The 21854-nt window shown below is 39.8% G+C and overlaps 2 protein-coding genes across 4 annotated transcripts; one reads left to right on the top strand and one right to left on the bottom strand.

Moving 5' to 3' along the window:
• Positions 1-215: 215 nt before the first annotated feature.
• Positions 216-9912, top strand: errfi1b (ERBB receptor feedback inhibitor 1b). 3 transcript variants are annotated; one of them, XM_086276462.1, is made up of 5 exons: positions 2251-2432; positions 5890-6010; positions 6112-6270; positions 6706-6791; positions 7585-9912. In XM_086276462.1, the coding sequence occupies exons 3-5, from the start codon at positions 6224-6226 to the stop codon at positions 8580-8582; spliced, it is 1131 nt and encodes a 376-aa protein (XP_086132588.1). In that variant the 5' UTR covers positions 2251-2432; positions 5890-6010; positions 6112-6223; the 3' UTR covers positions 8583-9912. The 3 variants fall into 3 exon arrangements, with proteins under 3 accessions (XP_086132589.1, XP_086132588.1, XP_086132587.1); XM_086276463.1 differs by lacking the exons at positions 2251-2432; positions 5890-6010 and adding an exon at positions 216-564; XM_086276461.1 differs by lacking the exon at positions 5890-6010.
• Positions 9913-11163: 1251 nt separating this feature from the next.
• On the bottom strand, positions 11164-21854 carry emc1 (ER membrane protein complex subunit 1). The gene is made up of 22 exons (XM_086276460.1): positions 21720-21854; positions 21127-21254; positions 20974-21039; positions 20774-20867; positions 20559-20687; positions 20252-20378; positions 19928-20086; positions 19577-19744; positions 19188-19259; positions 18819-18917; positions 18468-18564; positions 17737-17853; positions 16952-17151; positions 16586-16735; positions 16155-16316; positions 15806-15925; positions 15556-15693; positions 14191-14364; positions 13791-14001; positions 13566-13650; positions 13349-13478; positions 11164-11493 (listed from the first exon to the last, which is right to left on the bottom strand). The coding sequence occupies exons 1-22, from the start codon at positions 21809-21811 to the stop codon at positions 11314-11316; spliced, it is 2898 nt and encodes a 965-aa protein (XP_086132586.1). The 5' UTR covers positions 21812-21854; the 3' UTR covers positions 11164-11313.

The raw sequence follows: 21854 nt of genomic DNA on the forward strand, positions 1-21854 counted from the left end.
TCAGACAGATGGGGAACTGATAGATCAGTTTAATATAACCATAAGTCTTGATGAGTTTTATTATGATCTTGTACTTTTTACTCATTCTTGCATTAATCCTGTTCTTTTCCACAGAACAATTGATTTTTACACACACACACACACACACACACACACACACACACACACACACACACACACACACACACACACACACACACACACACACACACACACATATGTGTATCATAGTCCACCTGGTATTCCTGCTCATTTTTTGCCAGTCTGCATTTGAGTCAGGCCAGCTCTCGAAGTCTGACATATATGTATGTTTGCAACATTAAAAATAAGCAGTCTTCTTTATCTTTTTTGATAAGGATGTTGGGAGGTGGAGTGCTGCAGATGTGGAAGGTGGGCTTCTGACTGCACTGACATCTGTGAGGGACGGAGGTCTCTCAGAGCAGGAAATGACTTGACCTCCCCTGTAGGAGACTGGCCCACCCTGGCAAAAACCCCCACAGCCCTGAGCATCCTGGGTCACCACAAGCGCCCACAGAGGACTGCAAAGCAAGAGCAGAGCTGCTGGTAAAAGTGGCAAAAACTTTGAATTTTGCATGGCCATCTTTATGCAATTTATTAAAAGATGATTAGACTAAGATTTTGATTTTGAAGGGACAGCAGGTGGTATATTTAATTTCTATATAGTTTGGTATTGTTAGTCTTACAGTCTTAACTGTAACACAAAACGTGTACTTGGTTTACAGCTGAATGACAGTGGTGTGACTGGACATCTCTGTGTCACTTTGAAATTCCACATTGCACAATGTAAAGTTGATACATAACAGCTTATTTGTTGAAACTATGAGTATTCCTTTAAGCAAACAAGTTAACGTTAGTGGGAGAGGGATGGTTGATGATTGCAGCAATGTAAGCACGTTACATGTGGCGTATTTATTTTATGGGTTTGTGATTTACAGTCAGTATATAGGTATAAGGCACTCCTTAATCCGCATATGACTGTATGTGGGCTTTATTGGAGTAGTACAAGCAGAGGAACTACTCAACAATCTGCACCAAGGGAAGAAAGAAAGGTTACAGGGTCACTTGGCTTACAATTTTACGATTTGGTTATACAGTGTACAATATTTGATGGGTCATTTTGCCTAAGGATTTATTTGTGCTGTCACTGCAGTAAAAAGATCAGATGGCAGTCTGGGGGAAGACTGTAAGCTCAGTGTGGTCTGGACCCTGTGGTGAAAACAAGAATAGCCTGCACTCACTTCCCTGTTATTTTCTGGTAAATGGCCTCTCATATTGTCCTTCTGCCTCTCTCAGCGTGGGTGAGGACAAACACAGGACAAACACACACACACAGTCAACTCTTTTGTGACATGCAGGCTTCAAAACAAGTCCTCATCCTTCATGTCTGGTCTGCCAATCTAGTGCTTGTAACTCTTTATCAGTGTTATGTTGTACACACGCCAATATCCACCCACACACTTTCTGACTCCCACACAAGTCAGGCCACAATTGCTTGAAATGCAATTTCCTGTACACGCATTACAGGGAACAAATAAAATAAAGGACATTTTTGCTTTTTGACCTGCTGAGGCATACTTAGTGTAGGGTAAACGATGTAATAAAATGGGAGGGGAAATGCTTAATAGATTTAAGCATAGATCCTTAAGCTCTACAGAGTCTTAGTTCCACTGACTGTAAGGAAATAGATTTTGTGAATGGTGTCCTGAAACCTGAAAGTTGCGCAGACAGGTTAACAACATCTTGTTAGATTCACACTGCAGTTGAGAGTTCAGGAAGGTGAGTAAAACCGTACAGAGGAGTATAGAGATGAAACGTAAGAGAAACGTGAATTACTGCTGATAGCATAATGCGCAAGTACAATTTCAATGTTATTCCTGGTCAAAGGGAGACGATTTGTATAGTTTAATTGAGAACAAATAATCATATTTTATAACATTATCATGTGTATGTAAAAATGTAATATGAAAAGTAATTTCAGATTATCAGTTACATTTAATAGAGTCAAAACTATGTTGGACAGAATTGGGTTCTAACTACATACTCAAAAAATACATTTAATTAAAATTTTAAAAACCAAATAGTAAAGTAAACTTAGTAAAGTATTCAGTGCATTTCCTAGTAGAGTGATGTAAAAAGAATTACAGGCATTTTTCCCCTTTAAGGCAGCCATGGGTGGAGTTACAGTAACGCGTTCTGGGTGTTGAATTCTTTTATAAGGAGATGTGGAAACCCGCGTCACTCTGACAAAATGAGTTTCACCTCCCAGTGTTGTTGACAGAGGAGGGTCGATGCACATGGGTCAGGGTTGACTGACAGACTGGATTTTAGCCTCACGGGTGTCATTTCTCGCTTGGGACTGAGGGCGATCGAACGAAACCAGCTGTACGTGACGGATAAGCAGCATTTGCATGGTGAGGCTCATCACGTTCTCATAAAAGTTGTTTGATGAACATTGGCTCTTTTTTGTTGCCTTTGCCTTTACCACGGGACGGTCAGATGCTGTGTTGTATGTGATGTGAATGTTACTCTGTTACTAAGTGTATACGAGTGTTTTCCACACTGGGACGTCACGAAAAAAAAGAAAAAGAGCCGGTCAGAAATCACTGAGGTCTGTTCTCTGAGTAGAGCCTGTATAGTTCAGATGTGTGTGGACAGCATTTTGTAAGCTGGACATTTGTGTGAGTAGACCAGCTAGAGGAAGTTATTTATCTAGTGGAACGCACTGTACTTCTGACTCAATGAGGGATTTCACTCGCGTCCGCCGAGGGAAGTCACGTCGAGGCGGGATAGGTCTTGGACTGCTCGGCACTTCCATTTTCACCCACTAGTAGGCGATAAAGAGTAAACCAGTAATTCTATGTCTGTCTGACGTTTTCGTATAATTTAAAGCGCAAAAATAAAACAAAACGAGGGAGTCAAAATTGGTTCACAACTATCATTCAAAAAGTGTAAAAAAAAAAGTGACGTCAGTAATATAATGTAAAATAATTTACAGTAAAAAGCGCATGACCCAGAGTTAAACATAACTCGGTGTTATCAAGAATAGAGTGCGATAAAGGCCAATAACAGAAAGTGACAATAAGGGTTATGGAAATTAATTATAATAATAAAATAAACTATAAATATATAGTTTAATAGTTATGATGTGAAAATGTACTACATGCCGATGTGGCCCATGACCAGGTGGAGTTGCGCTTTTTTCAAACTATAAAAATGTGAAAATCTTCATTTTCTGCACACTATCTAGACTTTAGTTTATTAGAAACAAAACATTTCGGACATGCAAGTAGACTATAAAGTCTACCTACCATCTTGTTACATATTAGATATGTAACAATATTAGATAGGTTGTTACATATATAATATTATGTAACAATATTAGATATGTAACAACAAAAGATTTTTAACACGTTTATTTAATTTTTTTTTTTTAAATATTTTTTGTAAGTAAAAAGCAAGTACTAAAACTGCATTTTTTCAGTTAAATATCATCACAAACATCTTTTCATATGCCTCTTTTATTCCCCAGGTGAATGAAGTTAAACAGTGGAAATGTCAGGATCTAATGAACTGCACTAAACTGTCACATTTACAGCATGGCCTTCGCCTGGTGACCCATTAAAAATCAGTACACGCAGATAAACCTAAAGGTCTGGTTTGTTAGTGCAATGGAAAAAAAAAAATTGAAAGCTGCAGTCACACATTGAACCTAGATTAGTTTGGTGAATAAACTTGTATTTGGGCTGCGGATCTTGTTGTTAAAACGGTTTCTCTCATTGAATCAAATGCTTTATTGTTTAGTTTTGTGGCGCGCAGTGTTGTAGTTAGTCCCACAGCTTAGCAGACCTAATTAGTGTGTATGTATGTGTGTGTAAGGTGCAAACTTCACGCCATCAGGATAATCAACTCGTGCTTAAAGAAGGCCCGGTCACTGAATGGTCTATTGCCTGAAAAAAAGTTGAGGTGGGGACTGCCAAGGACAACACACCAAGGACCCTGCATGTACTAAACAAACTGTTTTCTCCAGCCTCTGGCTTGTCCTTCCAACTGTGCCAACACACGCAGTCCCCCCCGCAGGGGACTTTTTGTGGCACAGACTCATACCTTGGCCGTGGCAGCTTGTCTCCATGGCGTATCTCTAGTCCTAACCTCATGGGAGAGTTTACTTGTATTTTCAGGCTTGCTTCGCTGTGCACCAAAGTGGTACAAAGGCCCATTCATGCCCGAGAGTGGCTCCATTCATGGACACTGAGTAATTGCCGGTAGAATTCATAATTAGTCTGTGTCTTCCATCTCCGAGGCTCACGGGTGGAAATGACGCCACAGTTGGTTGTTTTAAGGATAGCATTAATATTCAAATCCACGCTTGAGTCACTGTTTTGTTTGTAGTTGGGTTTCCTTTGCATGCTCTGCATTGTTTGCTTCCCACTTCGGCATTGGAGTTATCATGGACAGGAAACAAAGCAGGTCTTTGAAGCGAAAGATTGCAGTGATAGTAGAATGGAGACCTTGGGTTGCCCTCCAGGCAGTGTGGTGCTTTCATTTTAATGTGAAATGGGTCTTTTTATTTCATTGCATAAGCACAGTATGTGTCCGCCTTATTGTATTTTAATTCTAAATGTTGCTTTCAATGCAAGAAGAAGCACAAATATGTAAAGTACAATATATGGGGAGAACAAAGATTTAGAGGTATGTCATTGAGTCAATGCAGCTGGGTGCTTTGCTGCGTCACTGCTGGGAAGACACAGGGGCACCACTCAGTTTTAAACTCCTTCAGTTGTCTGATGGTCTGCTTAACCTGAGCTGCACATCTGACCGTAAGCCAAAACCGCAACAGCAAGGTTGACATCATCATCTATCATAAAAAAAAAAAAAACCAGGATGACCTTCACCTTTGCCCTGATACAAGTGTCCATCGCCCTGGAATGATATCAGTTGCTGTGCATCATATCAGGAGAAACAGTCATCATCTTTATAGATATATGCTAGTTGAGAATCTTAATCATCAGCATGGATGTCACGTACAGTCTTTGTACTTATTTCATTGCTTTGCCTGTCTGCACAAAATTCTCTCTCACCTTAACCCCTTAAAATATTTTAACAGTAAGACATTTCCTAGTCATTCGCAGTGTGCCACTTTTTAAGTGCACTTTTGTTCTCAGCCAGTAGGCTAACAAGGTTAGGGCTTGTGACCCTGTCAGACTTAAACTAAATTTTCCTTCAAGTGCATCTATAATCGCGGTGCTTTGGGGCCGTCTCAGCGGTGGAGTTTGTCATCCAGCATCACAGGAATTCTGGACAATAAGCCCCTTTTGTGAGGGCAGATACTGGAGCGTTGCACAGAGACGAAGGAGGGTGCAGGAGTACTGTCGCCCTCCCACATCTGACCCAGAGGTTGTGTAATACCCTGCTCATCAGACAAATAGCTTTAAACTGGATACATATGGTGGCTGAGAGAGCAGGCTGAAGCAATTTTCTTGGCTTTTGTTGTTACTCGTTTCCTCAAGGCTCACCTAAAACATGCGGGGTATCGCAAGTCGTTTGTTTACTGCGTCTAGTGAAAAGTGGCATATGTTCAAAATGTAAACGTTTCTTTTGCCCTGCTTTCATAACCTTTTTGAGAATAGGAAAAATCTATTGGATATAGTTGTGTAATGATACTTTTACTACACTGAAATGTGAATGATATGAATGTTTTTCACAATCCTGCAAATCTACATACTAAACATAAAGAATGTCATGAAATGTTACATCCTTTGAACTTTGTTATATGTTACTTATTCAATGTAAAATACTTTGCTTTATATACAATTTTCATGAAGTAGTCCATCTGTCTGTAATATATGCTGTATGCTTGTGTATGTGCAGTTATCTTGTATTGTTTGCTGCCTTTTGCCTTGCCTGGTAAGATAAGAACGTGCAGCTGAGTGTGATGGACGGTGATGAGATCCAGCTGTACCCTGCTTATGGGCATTTCACACCAGCAAAGGTGTGACCTGAATGATGTGATGTAATGCAAAAGCCAGATGTGAATGTAAAAGATAGCCAGATGAATCCCCTTGCACTCTAATGTCAGTGTTTCTTCAACAGCTTACCACTGGCTAGAATGAAGCTGTGATGGGTTTGACGGAGCTGACTTGTGTTGGAGCTTTAGATCGATATCAAACAGAGCTTCTTATAAGAACACGATCTCTTCTACATCATGGCCAGGAGTCAGAATAATTTGTGGAGACAGCATGACCTGAACAGGTACAATTAACACTACACAAGTCCTAATACTAATTTTTTTAAAAAATGTAAATAATCTGTTATTATTATCTGTGAATCTGTGGCAGCTTTGCAAAATGTTGAGCATGTAAATCTGACCAGGAAAAAAAGAGAAATATAAGAGAAGGGATAAATGTTAGCATGAGCAACTACATGTAGTCATGCAGGATTATAATATATGTATATAGCAAGATAATATGAAACTAAATAACAGTGTCTGGCAATCATAGACACAGAGTCTGGCTCAGAAAAGAAATCCAGTAACTTGTTACTGTTTTATACTGCAAATAGAAAAAGGACAACTGAACATATGTCCTGTTAATGCATTTGTTAGGCTCGTCTTATAAAGACTGATTTGGAATGATTTACCATCGTGCACAGCTCTGTATGGATTTCTCAACCTGTCCTGCTTTGCAGAGTGCAGAGCTTTGGCCTGAGGGCTTACACAGAGCAAACCCTGAAGGAGCTTCAACAGCAACAGCAAATGGCCAATGAGTTTAACTGTGAGTCTTTTTCAGATATTAGTGTTACATGTATGAAGGAAACGGATTTAGCATGGATGCATGAACTTTATCAAAGCTCCTCTGCTTTGAATTCGTATGTATCAGGAACACTATCAGTATGTATCTGCTATTACTGTAAATTGTAGAAATTCTGGCAATTTTTTTTTCATTGTTTTGAAATTTTGAAAGGATGTGAAGAGTTATGTTTGTTAAATTAGGTGAAGTTATGCACTTTTTTTATTAGAGAAAAAAAAAAACCTTTAAACCTCATTTGTCTAGTAGAACAGTATTTAGACAGGATGCAAGTGAGTTTGCCATCACAGTACTAAGCTGTGTACCAGAGGAAAGAGATCGGGGTGTAGGAGGAGGGGAAGCTATCGCTCCCCAGTCACCAGCTGTTCCTGCAGTCTGGGGCACGTCGGATGTTTCCACAGAGAAGGTTATGGGAAGCTCAGTTAAGATTGTGGCCTGCCCTGCAGATAATGACGATTCCCGTGTTAATCAGGGTGTTGTGGCTGATGTTTGACGAAGAAGGCGATAGGTTAAGCTGGTGTTTTCAGGATGTTTTTACTCCCGTTTCCTGTACAGTATCTTCAGTAAGTACGTTTTTATAAGGCGGTTGGGCAGCAAGTTGTTTTCCATGTTTCTTCCTCTGAGTGTTGTTTCTGCACTGGAGGGGACAACAGCGATAGCAAAGCCTTACATAACAATTTGCTTTCTCAGTATAAAAGCAAACGTAGCATTTTGTGTGTTTTAACACATTTCCTTTTTTTGCCCCTTTTTCTCTCCGCAGCCAACCCCTCTCTCTCCCAGCCTCCATTTTTTTCTGATTCCTACCACCTAGCATCAGACAACATGCTGCTGCCCATTGAGGGAGACCAGGTGGTTCCTTCTTCCCAGAGACAGGCAGTGTTCGGGGTTGATCAGAGGGAGGCCAAACCCTTGCCACCTCTGCCAGACCCCGAGGAGCTTATGTCAGATGAAGCAGCTGATAGTGAGGTTGAGTTCTTTACCAGTGACCGACGGCCCCTTTTGCCCAAGAGCTGCCCTAAGCCTATCTGCAGGAACAGCAGCAAAGACTTTGGCCAAGTAAATTATGCCTACCAAGAGAGTTCATTGAGGGCTGGAGATGCTGGCGTTGGATCCATGGCATTCTCTTGGCCAAGCAGAGAGGGCCGGCCAACATTTGGAGGAGGCAGGTTTGCGGCCGACATTTGGTGCCTTGGTCACCAGACAGATGAAAACCAGCCTGTGGTGTCGGAAGCTGAGGATACCTTTGGAGCCAAACGGCCAGAGCAGAACCTATTACCTAGAATCCAATTTTTTGGCTCGGGTCCTTCCACCCAACCACACGCCAGCACCTCATCATGGTCCACTGACAGGCCACAAATCCCTCCTCGTATCCCCATCCCACCAAAATCAAAGACTGGGACCGATGAAGACAAACCTCCCAAAATCCCTCCTAGGGTGCCTTTAGTCCCACCCTGTCCACCACGCACCCCAAGCCCTAAAAGTCTTCCAATTTATATCAATGGAGTGATGCCTGCCACTCAGAGTTTTGCTGCTAACCCCAAATATGTCAGCAAGGCGTTGCTGAGACAGATGACAGGTGAGCCACCTGCAACCCAGTTTTCTCCCTGCATTGTTCCGATTTTGAAGGATGGCAGAAAGGCCAGCGGGACACACTACATCCTGCTGCCGCCGGGCCGACCGCCAAACACAGAGAGAAGAGAAAGACTCCTGAGTGAACCTGCTAAGACAGGGAACAGCAGCTTCTGGCAGAAAAGGTAGAAATCATCTCACCATGTCTGAAACTAGACGAGTACAAAACGGTGACTGACGTTATTAATCACTCTGTGATACACAACTGTACAGTGTGCGATAATATCTGCTCACATGTGTAACGTATTGGTATTTTCATTGACTGACATGTGTTTGGTGTAATATCCACGAGGTTTTTTTGACTGAACATTTTACCAATCAGTATTTTAGAGACGTCTCTTCTACTTCGACCACAACGACAATACACAATAATATAGTATTTTCACAAATAGAGAACAAATATTTATTTTCTATCACCATTTGTCAGTTTTTGATAACTAAGATACTGCCGTTTCCTTACTAAAAAAAAAATAGTATGATCACTTATAAATTTTTAAAGTCTGACAGTCGTATGCTCATACCACTAAAAACAGCCTTAGCTATGCAACATATACCTTACAAGAGAGCACGTCTTTATAAATGTACAAGCTGGGCTTGTGCCAAACTGTTCCACGTCTGTTATTTTTTATCACAATGCTGCTTGAAAAATATAATGTGTTGATAGATTTGATGTTTTTCCAAATAATTAAAGTACTATTTGAATATTTTAGCATCTTTTCAGGTAAACTTAATAAAGTGCTCCATTAAAAAATACCAGATTATAAAGAGTTAGCCAAGTGCAAGTCTAAAGATTCTTGACAAATTTTATAGTAAATTTGCAAATGAACATGTTAGATCACCCACCCCCCCCACACACACACACACACACACACAGTCGATGCAGCTAATATTGGGTGTTTGCGCTTTTGAATTAGCTTATGATTTCAGTATCACAAAGCTGATTGAGATAAGATAGCCTTATCACTCCCAAAGTTTAGAAATTTACATCAAACTACATTAACTACAGAAAAGTGTCAATTTGTTCATTTTAATCAGTGTGTATTTAAAGCTAGATTCTAATTCATTTTCATTAGAAACTTTGTTGAAAACCTGCAGTCACACTTATGTTCACAGGTCTTTAAACATATGAAGAGCAAGTCAGAAGTTTTTACTTGTTGCATTTGTAAATAGAGCTGAAAAATTGTCATTAGCTGATCCTCGTGAAATTTTTTAATGATGTAAATCTGATGTTGTGTATACTTTTTTTTTTTTACTGTGTGGGCATGGAAGTCATGTTACGTTTACACTGCTGAGGTGCAGGCCCACATTTACCTTTGTTACACCAACCTCTATGAAGTTCTCATGAAGGTTCTGTATCAGACTTGGCCCATTCAAAGGCTGTTTGTAAGTTCATAATTCTGTGTCAATTGTAAAAATTGTCTTTAATCTATTTATAGAAATAAATAACTTATTCATTCTAGGATTGCTTCATTCTCCACACTCAAGCTATGATATGGAGAGCTTTCTCTAAGTTTGACCTCCTTTTTTCAAGATAAGATAAACTTTATTGTCTCATCCATCTATAATCTGGGTTCAGGTCGCAGGGGTAGCCCAGACTTCCCTCACCCTGGTCACCTCTTGCAGTTCATACAGAGTTCATCTCAAGCCAGGTGGGGAATATATCTCTCCCATGAGTCCTCGATCTGTTATGGAGGAACTGAGAAACCTATGAACATATATATTTTTATGGCATTAGGGTGAAACCAGGCTGCCATCCCATGTCTAATTGAACTTTCAGGCACTACATAATAAAAAAGCACATGTTGTTATTTAGAGTGGATCATGTCACAAGCACCTGGAATATTGAACTAATAATAATAACACTACTAATAATACTATAATACTACTAATAATAATAATCAAAAGCAGAGAGTTGGTGTGACCGAATATAGGTGGATGGGGGCAGATGATCAGCTGTGAAGAACCCTAAAAGGAGCAGCTAACAGAAGAAGAACAACAACAACAACAATAACAAACTAAAGCGCTCAGAATGGAGTTTTGGGAGAAATTTTAATGGAGCATCAACAGTAGCTATGTGGAAAATTTCTCATAAAAGTATGAGCTACAAGATGAGAGATGTACATAAAAGAAAGGCTACTGTCTCTTCCCATTCCCTTGGTTCATCATGTGATGGTGGCAACAGTGTAACAGTTCATTTGGTGGTTTTCAGACATCTCAAAAAACCATTTCTTGTACATGCTACATTATCACCTCACAGCTCATATTCACAGCTCATTTGCCAACAATCCAAACGGGACTGGAGTATCAAGGTGATTCAGCAGGCTAAAAAAAACCCAACAAACCCTTCCACTATGGTACTGTTCGAGTTCATGCTCACATTCACGCATTTCTCCTGACTATTCCCTCAGCTCCACATTTGTTATCGCTTTATATTAGATCAGTCCAGTGATGCAGAAATGTCTCAAAAAACAAAAACAAAAAAAGGCCCAGGAAAACTAAAATAACTGTCACATGAGCAGAAGTTTTCAAGCTCCATAGTTTAATAAATTGGCCGGTTTTATCGGTTCATAATTAGCTGTGTTAAACATTTAATCGAAATGACATTTCACAAAAGAACAATTATTCTACTATGAAATAATTCATTTTTGCAAAATAAGTTAAAAAATAAACACAAAAACTTTTTGCTAACCCCTCATTTCACCCCCTCCCCACTGTCCCCTCACCCCTGCAGTTCCTTATGGGCCTTATTGAACTTTGACCTGTGTTCTTGGACAGGCACGGCCTCAGCGGTCTCATCTCTTGGAGCCGAGGTCCTTCGTGCAGCCACAGAGCTGGCAGATGTAGGAATTTAACCGTCGCCTTACCGCCAAGCCCGGTTGAGCAGTTTAACTTCTGCCAGGCGTTTGCTGATCATGGTGGCAAAGAAAAGGGCAAGAAGCACGCTACTGATCAGCATGTAGTCGTAGTCATCTTTTAGTACGTCGAACTGCTTCGAGGGATACACACGTGTCTGGTAGATGTCAAGACCATATGCCACAACCTAAAAAATAAAATAAAATTGTCATATTAAGATTTTATTTAAGTGGGGAGGAAAACCAAGTGGTGGCAATACATTTCCAAATAAGGAATCATCTACAGCCCTGTTTCCAAATAGTAGTGATGTGATGAAAATGTACATGCAATGATTTGAAGATGCTTTAAATTGGACGGTAAACAAGAAAAAAAAATGTTCTGAACTCATTTTGAATTTGACGTCAGCAACACGGGGAAGGGGCAAAAAAACAAACAAAAAAAAAAAAAAGACTGGAAAAGTTGCGTAATGCTATACCAAGAAAGAAAAAAAAAAAGATCCGGTGGAACATTCTCACAACTAATTAGGTTACTGAGTAACATGATTTGCTATACAAAAAAAAACATCCTAGAGAAGCTGAGCCTCACAGAAGTAAAACCAACGAGGATTTCACCATTTGCGAAAGACAGAGACTGAGTGGGCAAACGTTTTTTTAAAACCACTGTCAATTTAATTTAAACTGGGGGAATTTCTCATCTATGGCAGATGATATTAAAGGATCCAAATAATTCCCTGTAAGTGGGGAAGAAAGTCAAAAGCAGATACTGAATAGCCAAGCTTTGGTTAAAAAACAAGACAATATTCCATTGTGGAAAATTGTGCATGAGCTCTACTGAACATAGTTCACTGCTGCGTCCACAAAAACAAGTTAAAACTCCACTATGTGCAAAAAAACCAAAAAAAACCCCAAACATAAACAAGACGCAGGGGCCAGGACATTTGCGAGGCCAAAGCTCATGTAAGATGGACTGAGGCAGAGTGGAAAAAAACTGCTCAGTGGCATGAAAAATCAAAATATGAAAATATTTTTGGAAACCATGAACCTGGAATACTACAGGCTTAAAAAGGGACCAGTGGGTTTGCTCTTAGTGCGTGGCTCACAGCTTGGTAATACGGTTGGAGAAAACGTGCACAGAGCTTGTGCACTAAATGATATGAAAATCTCAGAGCAACATGCCCAGAGTCTTTTTTCCAGGGAATGTATCAATTATTTCAGGATCACAACTCTAGTAAAGTACGCCATTAACTTTTGAGCAGCTGAAATCAATATATCTACCAAGGATGGGAAAACACTTCACTTTTAAAACAACAGCGTTTGTTTCCCCTCGGTTATGAACCCCATAGAAGAAATGATGCAACACGATATTAAACATGCTCCGATTGCCACAGTTACATGTTATATCCACTCACTGACCACTTCATTAGTTACACCTTGCTAGTACGATGTTGGACCTCATTTTGCCTTCAGAACTGGCTTAATTCTTCATTGCACAGATTCAACAAGGTGCCAGAAACATTGCTCAGAGATTCTGGTCCAAGTGGCACCTGGTGTGATCTACTCCTGCTTTAGTCCATCTCCTTTAAAGTTCGATGTGTTGAGTTACTGTTGCTTTCCTATCAGCTTAAACCACTCTGGCCATTGTCCTCTGACCTCTGACATCAATGAGACATTTTCACATAGAGAGCTCCTGATCACTGGATATTTTGTTTTTGTTTTTCAGATTATTATCTGTAACCATACCACATTCAAAGCCACTTAAACCACCTTTCTACCCCATTAAGATGCTCAGTTTGAGCATTACAATGCTGCCATGTGATTGGCTTATTAGATGTTTATGTAAACAAGTAGTTGAACAGGTGACCCAGTGCGGTGGCCGATGAGTGTGTTGTTCAACCAATAAAATTTCTTCATTTCAACATTTGATAGGTTGTCTTTGTACCATTTTAAACTAAATATATGTGATGTAAATGATTTTTAAACCATTTTATTTTAATCTTACACTGTGCTGTCATGTGCTTTTCATTACTTTGAAGGCAGACTTACCAGGCAGGTTGACTCCAGTCCAGACGGGGAAGTGTGAATACCTCGCACTCTTGATATACTCTGATTGTAGTTGATAAACCACTCTGTACGGATCATTAGCTCTGGAGCATAGGGTATCAGGTTCTCCTCACTGAAGATCAAGTTAACAAGTCAGACACATAACAGTAAAGAAAAATCTGACTTTCATTTTCACACTAAGCCTGACTTGAGGACTGACCGGCTTTGCTCAGATACTATTTCTGGCCTTCGTGGGTCGAGGAACATCTTTGGTAATGACAAAATCCCTCCAGACGGCAAGCCAACTATGACAAAGCAAATTCAAACAAACATATTACAAAAAGGGCAGCCCGGTTCTGAAAATGCTTTTTATTTCTAACATATTATGTAATAACTAAAAGCCAAAAAACCACAGAAAACAGCAATATAACCGAGTAGCACTTACTGAGCAGATGGCGGCTGGTGATGCCCTTTTCAGTCAGCGTGGCCTCCATGGTAGAAATGGCGGAGGGGAAAATGTAAGACTGCTGGAGAACCTGAGGAGCGTGTGGCCGATCCAGCGAGCTGAACACGGTGCTGTTGTAGAGCTCCATTCCTTCATACAGTTCAATTACAGAGAACTCGTTCCTACGTGACTTGGTGCTCCAGTATTCATACTGCGGAGTCACACAGGGGAAGGAGACACAATAAATATAACCCTCAATATTTCTCCTTTTTTCCTCCATTTAGTTATGTGCTTTGAACAAATGGCCTTCAAACTGTAACGATGCAAAAAGCAAGACAACAAAAGGTGGTTGTAATTATTTCAATCCCTACACATGACTGTAGCAAACAAGCGTGCTCACCACCACCCAGTTTTCAGAATGCACAATATGCACCGGTCCTCTGGCTTTTCTCTGAACAGCCTCGTGGATGATGCGGCCGGTCACACCGTCAATCAGGATGATCCCGACAAAGCTGCGCTCCTGATGCGTGTCTGTGCTCTCAGTCACTACAGCCAGTAGATTGGGGTTCAGGTACTATAAAAATTAGTTAGAACACAATTGGACATTTAAATTAATATAATAGCACAAAAGTACATATCTCGTTAATTAAGATAAATTTGTTGTCAAATGAAGCAGAGCCTCACTCAAGCTACTTTTGGGCCACTCCGGATGTTTGATTTGGCAGAGTTTTACGCCAGATGCCCTTCCTGACGCAAACCCAAACTGGGATTTGTGTCTCCGGCTGGAGTCCAACCAACAACATTTGCTTGCCAAGCAAATGTGTAAAGTGCAAACCACTACAACCAAGTAGGACCGCATTAACGCACTGACTTTTTCTTTGTAGTAGGGAAATAAGTTGGGGGTTTTTTGTACTTGGTTTCATTTATGAAAAAAGGTTGGAAAATAAATTTTTCAGTCCATAAACGAGGGTTCTTGACTATGTTAAGCTACATTTGCCTTCTCAGGAATCTAGCTTACAAAAAATATGACCGGAAATACTTGCAACAAGGTCTCAAATATGGCAGTCAGCTGGCCATCAGCCTATCCAGATCAACAATTCTAGGAAACCTCAAGCACTACTCGATGTACCGCTATAAACTGTCCTAGTGAATGATTTCTAATGTGTTTTTATCCTCATCTTCTTGTGCTACTCTCTGAAATAATGAATGCAAGAGCACACTTCACGGGTGATTCATAAATCACAACAAAGGCAACAGTAAGGAGTACTAGCAGTGAATTCTTACTAAAAGAGGGCAGTCGAAGGGAGAATGTGATTCACTGGGAAAACAGTGACATGGGTTACAAGATTTCTTGGAAAGATGAGTTTTTAGTTTACGTCACAAGACGGGGCGTTACCGTCTTTTAGCGCAAAGAGGGAAAACTGAGCCAAAACAAACCAAAATCGAGCCAGAATAAAGTCAATAATATAAGCTTAACCAGAAGGATTTGAAGCTTTCTTAGTTGTTTTCACTTGCATACTTCAAAGACATACAAGTGTTTTTGTGAAATCATCACTGGGAACTTGTTCCTATCTTTGGTATGACTGTGTACATTAGACAAATTTAGCTATTTTACCGTTTCTTTTATTGTTGTAATTTTAATGTTTGTCTAGAACAGATCTATCTTGTAAATGAGACACTGAGTCGCAATGGGACTACCTGTATAAATAAAAGTTAAATAAAAATAAATTTAAAAAAATGTGTTTTAAAAAGGATGTTACGGTACCTTATAGAGAACACTGCGGTCTCCCATTACTCTTCCTTGCGAGTGGACATGCTCATTAGGCCTTTTCCCTTTGACAGAGACAATCCTTTGTATCTCCATTGGAATGACAACTTCCCAGATCTGCTCAGTGGACAAGTCCTGAGAACACAAAATGATACACATGAACTTTTTCTGTCTGTGACTTGGGTATAGTTTCATGACGGTTTCCTGTGAGAATCAGGAAATGATGCGTTCAAAAAGTTTCACTTGCCGTCCTTAGTCTGTAACCAGAAAGTCTTCCCTGGCTGGAGTCAACAAGATAAAAGAATATAGATGAGGCCATTTCCTGGAGCTGCTGCAGTACGTTCTTCGTAGAAGGAAATGCAGAAACCTGGGAAAAAGCGAGCAAGATGAATATCATTTGTTTGCAGGTAACTGACAGCTCACACAATGCCATTGTTAAACAGTGTTCTACTGCCTGGTGGTCATGCACAATATGTAAACAGTATAATTAATGGGACATAGAGTCGTTATGAGGCAGCATGATGAGTATTCATACAGAAATGGCTTCGAGATGCAATATAGTGAGAATGTGTAAATGTATACAGTTTGCTACAAACCTTGTACTGATCATCAACTAGAAGCAAAACTTTAGCATAATCCTGGTCCATGAGTGGCAGCAGGAGTGACTGAAGTATTGGCTGAGGTAGAGCAGGTGGAGTCACATGACTCTTCTTTCCAAAGATGGGGTTAAACACATGCAGTGTGGTGAGCCCTGTGTCCTGATGACCAAAAATAGAACAAAGAAAATAAACCTTAATCACGTTTTACAGGTCAGGTCAGTACTTTATCTGTCAAGTGGGTATCTTTAAGATTTCTTTTATCTTTTACTGAGCCTGTCTTGTCTTTAAAGTTGAAAACTGTAGGTACCATTTGGTCAGTTTTTTTCCCCTGCCAACTATTTGAGCTTTATCCATATTGTCAGCCTGCAAGATAAGAGCTTTGACACCAAACCTGAATCTCCAAACACAGAGCCTTTGCAATAAGTTACCTTATCTTTGATGAGCAACGTGCACTGCGGAGGATGAGGGAAGTGCGCTGTCGTTCGCTGTACCATCAGTTTGAACGCTGCATTCGATGGGACATCATTGAGGTAGTGCCTCCATAAAATACTGCCAGTCTTACTGTCAATCCCAAAGAGCTGAAAAAAGGAGAAGAAGAAAAGAATGAACCTTGCAGGAAAAAGTGAGATGACTAATCTGAATTTATTTATCAGTGTTTCAATTCCCTTCAAGCCTGCCTGATTTTAGACAAAATAAACCAAATCTAGTTTGACCACAACTGTGCGGCGCTGCTCATCCTCCCTGAAATGCTAACAAACCATTTCTAAATGACAGGATAAGCTTTAGTTTCATACTTTTCCAGATGCAGTGACCATAACCATCATCTTCTGCAAGTTGAACTCATCTCTGGACAGGTTTTCGATGGTGACCTCGTTTTTAACTTGACTACGAGGCTTGCGTGCGTCATAGAACAGCTTCCAGAGGTGAGAGATCCAGGCCTGCAGCAAGATGAGCTGAGAGGACAGCCTCTTGAACACCATAGACATCAGCCCATCTGGACAAACGTAAACAAGAGCACAGATGCCGCTAAGTGACCTTCCGGGGACTTGACTCAAATTTTTAACATCTGATCCACATCATGTTTCATATCTTAAATACAACAAACGTTGCGAGAAACAACAAGGACACAGGGATACAGGTTTTATTTCAAGAGTGAAATAAAATGAAGCAAAGGGTTCAACAGAGGAATGGTTCACTGAATGTGAGGAAGTCCTAACCGTAAGACAAGGAATCAAGTTTTGCTGAAAAAAGGCACAGATTTGTTACCTTGAATGGCTGAATCCATAAGCAGCAATAACAAAAAACAGGACAAAAACAAACAAAATGAAAGCAGTAATATCAACACACATGCGAAAGATATGTTTGAAACTGGAATATAGCAAATTCGCCGATTTGATAAAGCAGCTGAGTTGTTTAAGGAAGGACAAAAGCAAATGCAACAACCCTCAGAAATGATTAGAAATTCTAAGTTATGGAACCATTAATGGAGACACCATCCAGTTCTGCTGAGTTTACGCTTTGTAAAGGAGATTTACATGACTCCATTCAAATACAGCAAAAATTTCGGTTTGACATTTACCGGCCTTTTTGCCGAACTCTCCCTCCAGCTCAGCCTGCGTTCCAGTGAGGGGCAGATCCACCATTTCCATTGTCACCACATCTGACAAGGCCTCCTCTCTAGTCCACATCACACGCCCTGGAAAGCAAGAATCATTATTGTTCTGCAATCGTTTATTCAATCTATTTCCCACACCCTGCGGCTGTATGCAGTTTGTGTTGACGCTTTCCATTAATTATATTATGAGACGCGTTTTTCCATCATTCTTGTGGAAAAGACAGGACTGTAGGTACATTATGAAATCTGTCCACACCGTGGTCAGATGTTGGCAGCAACCATGATGATTAAGAGGTGGGATAAACCAAAAATATTATCATGAGGCACTGCACAGCTTACAAGTCTATGCGCTTTGGGAAAAATGTCCAAGTTCTCAACACTAAACAAACACGCAGACTCCTCACTTACATTTAATTTGCCTACTGATTGACAGAAACCCACCGCAGTCAGACCACAGTATGAATATTCATGACGTTTTCATCCCTCTGTTTGACCTTGCTAAAACACATTCCAGAAAAAAATAGGGTGTCTATTCTTCTTTTGCTCTTTTGAGTACAATGAGAAGGATTTTACTTTGGTTAGCTTTAGTAAAACTATAATTAAAAAAGTCCTGCAGCATCAATAGCTCTGCTCACATTAACATCAGTACAGCCTGAAAGCACTCTTTCCTTGCTTCCTGTTTTTGCCGCTCATACCTGGCTGTTGTATGAAAGTGAGTGTGTGGTCCTCTGTTTGCACCATGGCCCTGTAGCCTACAGAGTCATCTTTTTTCAAGAATGGCTGTATGTAGATCTGAAAGAGAGAATATAATTTACTTCTATTGTAAAGCCATTACTAACACACTACGGGGCACATTTACTACTAAAGTTGGCATAAAAAAAAAGAAAAAAGTACTGTCTATATTTTCAAAGAAAGCCCAGAAACCAGCATGTCTTATTTTTTCCACATCATACTGAAATGAACTGACTGCACCTGTGTTTAGAAAACTCTGCCTGCTCTGAAAGGCCATAGTTCCCACAGTACCTCAGGAAAGAAAACTGACTCACTTTCTCTGGTTTGCCACCATTAGGATCCATAACGAAAATCAGTGTTGTATCTAGAAGTCTTCGTCCAGTTTCAGCACTAAAGAGGTTAATACTGCAGGCCTATGGGAAAGAAACAAATAATAATCTCCCAATAAAATTTTTTTTTTAAAAAAAACAAGACACAAAAACCCCAAAACACACTTATAAGACAGTTTCCTGAAAGACATGAAAAAAAACTTACAGTAACAAGTCTAACCTTTACATTAAGTAAATCAATATGTGTATTACGCATCTGCCTTCTAAAATCAAATGCATTTATGACTAAGAAAACAGCTAAAACACATCAAAACCCACACATAAATCTAAAGGTGAAATATTACTTTAACTCACAGTTTTATTCTTGGGGGACATAACAGCAGCAATGGTCTTCTCTCCAGTGGTTGCAAAGGAAACCAGCAAGGCCTACAACAAACAAAGGATATAGCTCTGTATAATACAACAAAAGACATCATGTTTCTGTAGAAAAACAATACATTCTACAAAATGTCACAGGTTGGAGAAAAAAAAAAAAAAAAAAAGGATCGTATTTGGCCGTTTTTAACAGTTATTATGTTTGACATTTTCCCAGGGCAATAAAATATTTTGGCAAGGATGCCAAGCCACATTTACATTTTTGCAGATATTTACTGATGTTGGCTGATATAGCAGAACAACTGCAATACCAGGACAGGCTAATGTTTTTGAATATGAAACAAAAATATAGAGAAAAGCTTACGTACTGGCTTGAAATCCCTGAGCGTAACTATCTGACCATTGTTGAACTGGAGAAGCAGGAAGTTATCAGGGCCGAGCTGAAGGAAGAACTCAGACAGAGGCTGATGGGCTGAGTTGGGCTGGTGAGACACCAGGACCGGTTGAAAGTCTGGAGCTACTTCAAGTCCCAGTGACTGTGAGAAGACAAATAGGAGAAGACTGTAAAAGAAAAACTGTGCATTTACAAAGGAACATATAAGAACACAGAAGTGGAGAGCTGAGAAAGAGAGAGGCAGAATTTAAAACTTACCCAATCTAAAGCAGAGGACATACAGAGGCAATTTTGTACATTAGAAAGGTTTTTGTTAGAATCATACCTGCAGGGGGATCTGGGTCATCTGTAAATCATCCATATTTGGGTTTAAGTTGTACATGTACAGCGATGGAGTTGCAGAGTCTACACAAATCAGCACCCCCTGACCAATCACTGCACAGCTGGCCACTATGTTGGACAGCCACGGAGCTTCAACTGAGATCTGAAAACATTACAAACAAGAAACTCACAAAAATCATTCTATATACTGACCACTGGTTCAGTGTTTAAGTTAGTTTGTTCTTTAACAAATTACCTATTTTATATACATTAAATTTACAGAGCATAGGCTGATTTTTTTAATACTATCATTAATAAACAGGATTACCTGCTTGATTATTTCTCCATCATCGGTGCTGTAAGCAATAATAACAATGTGGGAATGGGGAACAATTCCCAAAGCATAAACTTCACCATTTCCTCCAGAATAAACAGTCTGGTAATCCACAGTCTCACTGTGGAGAGAAACAGAAGGTGACAAACGTTTCATAATAAAACTACTGTTTTTGCAACACTGTGTAGTATTTTCTACAAAAAAAAAGCCTTTAAGGTGGTAAATGAATTCCTGTGTAGATTTATGTTCATTGAAACAGAGAACATCAGTACACAAAATTAACATTAATATAAAAACATACCTATCTGGTAGATTTTCTATCCATTTTTGATGGCCATTAGAAAGGTAATGGAGAGAGATAATGTTTTTTTCCAAAACAGCCACATGTTTCACTGTGCCTTGCTGTCCCACTAGACATGCTTTCTGGAAACTTGAACATATAAAAAGCAACGAGGTAAGATTTAATCAAATAAATGAATAAATAAAGACCATTCTTAACCTCAAGGTAATAATCACCTTCCAGAGTCGAGCACAATTTCCCAGTTCAAACCACCAACATTGACATCCCAGGATCGCAGCAGGCGGCCATTGCCAACCACTAGGATCGCATCTAGGACACAAACACACTTTCATCAACTGGAGGAACTTTAAAAAAATCTTTAAACTTTACTGCAATTCAAATACATGATTAGAATCATTACAAAAAAATAAATCACCTTGTCCATGGTGCAAAAGAGCATCAATGTTTCCTTCGGGGCCAGACTTATCAACATGTCGCCAGACTGTAACAGACATTGATAACAAAGTGACAATAAAAGACTATACCTAATATATGAGAACTTCGTCTTTCAAAGGAACAACATACTCACAGAGTTCCCCGGTCCTTGTATTGAGTGCGGCAAAAACATTATTCTCTGTTGCTACAAGAACCTTTTTGGATGACTGTACATGTGTGTCAAAATGAGAAAAACGAACCTTGCCTACATACTGCTGCCTCCTGTGAAACATGAAGAGAAAGCACAAGCACTCAGACTGTCATCCAGCTCACCCATGATCATAGTGACACCATTGTTTTAATGACCACATGGATCCAATCCCGGTGCAAAGACATATTTCTCAAACTGAAAAGCCGAAACTACATGACACTGGTTTATTGATTATTATCAGATTGGCTACAACGTTTTCCTATTACCTTTAAATCACTTTCTATCGCGTTTCACTTGCTGAATTTAGTGGGACCAATGATTTACTTAATGTATAAACCATGGAGATATGTACACCTCCTGAAATTAACTACCAAATTTACATTTGTTTGTTTGTATTCATTCTGATGTGTTTTGACCTGTTCTTTCATTCAAAGTCCACCGATTCGCAGTTAGCTGCTTTGACAGGTGCTAACATTAGCATTTCCACATTAAAACATAATCGGCACACATTTGATCGTTCGCTTGACTCCTCTTACCAATCAAATTTTCCTACTTGGTCCTCAAACACAGCATCGACAGCATTGTATAATATGATACACTTAAGCCAAAGCAAAATTAGCTTTGCCATTGCTGCAGCAGCTCTGACTTGCTCTTCAACGGAAGGAGGAAGT

Source organism: Aulonocara sp. 'chitande type north' Nkhata Bay, linkage group LG20, assembly GCF_057382095.1.
Source record: "Aulonocara sp. 'chitande type north' Nkhata Bay isolate Kocher_YH1m ecotype deep benthic linkage group LG20, A_spYH_male_GT1.1, whole genome shotgun sequence".
NCBI classification, from domain to species: Eukaryota; Metazoa; Chordata; class Actinopteri; order Cichliformes; family Cichlidae; genus Aulonocara; species Aulonocara sp. 'chitande type north' Nkhata Bay.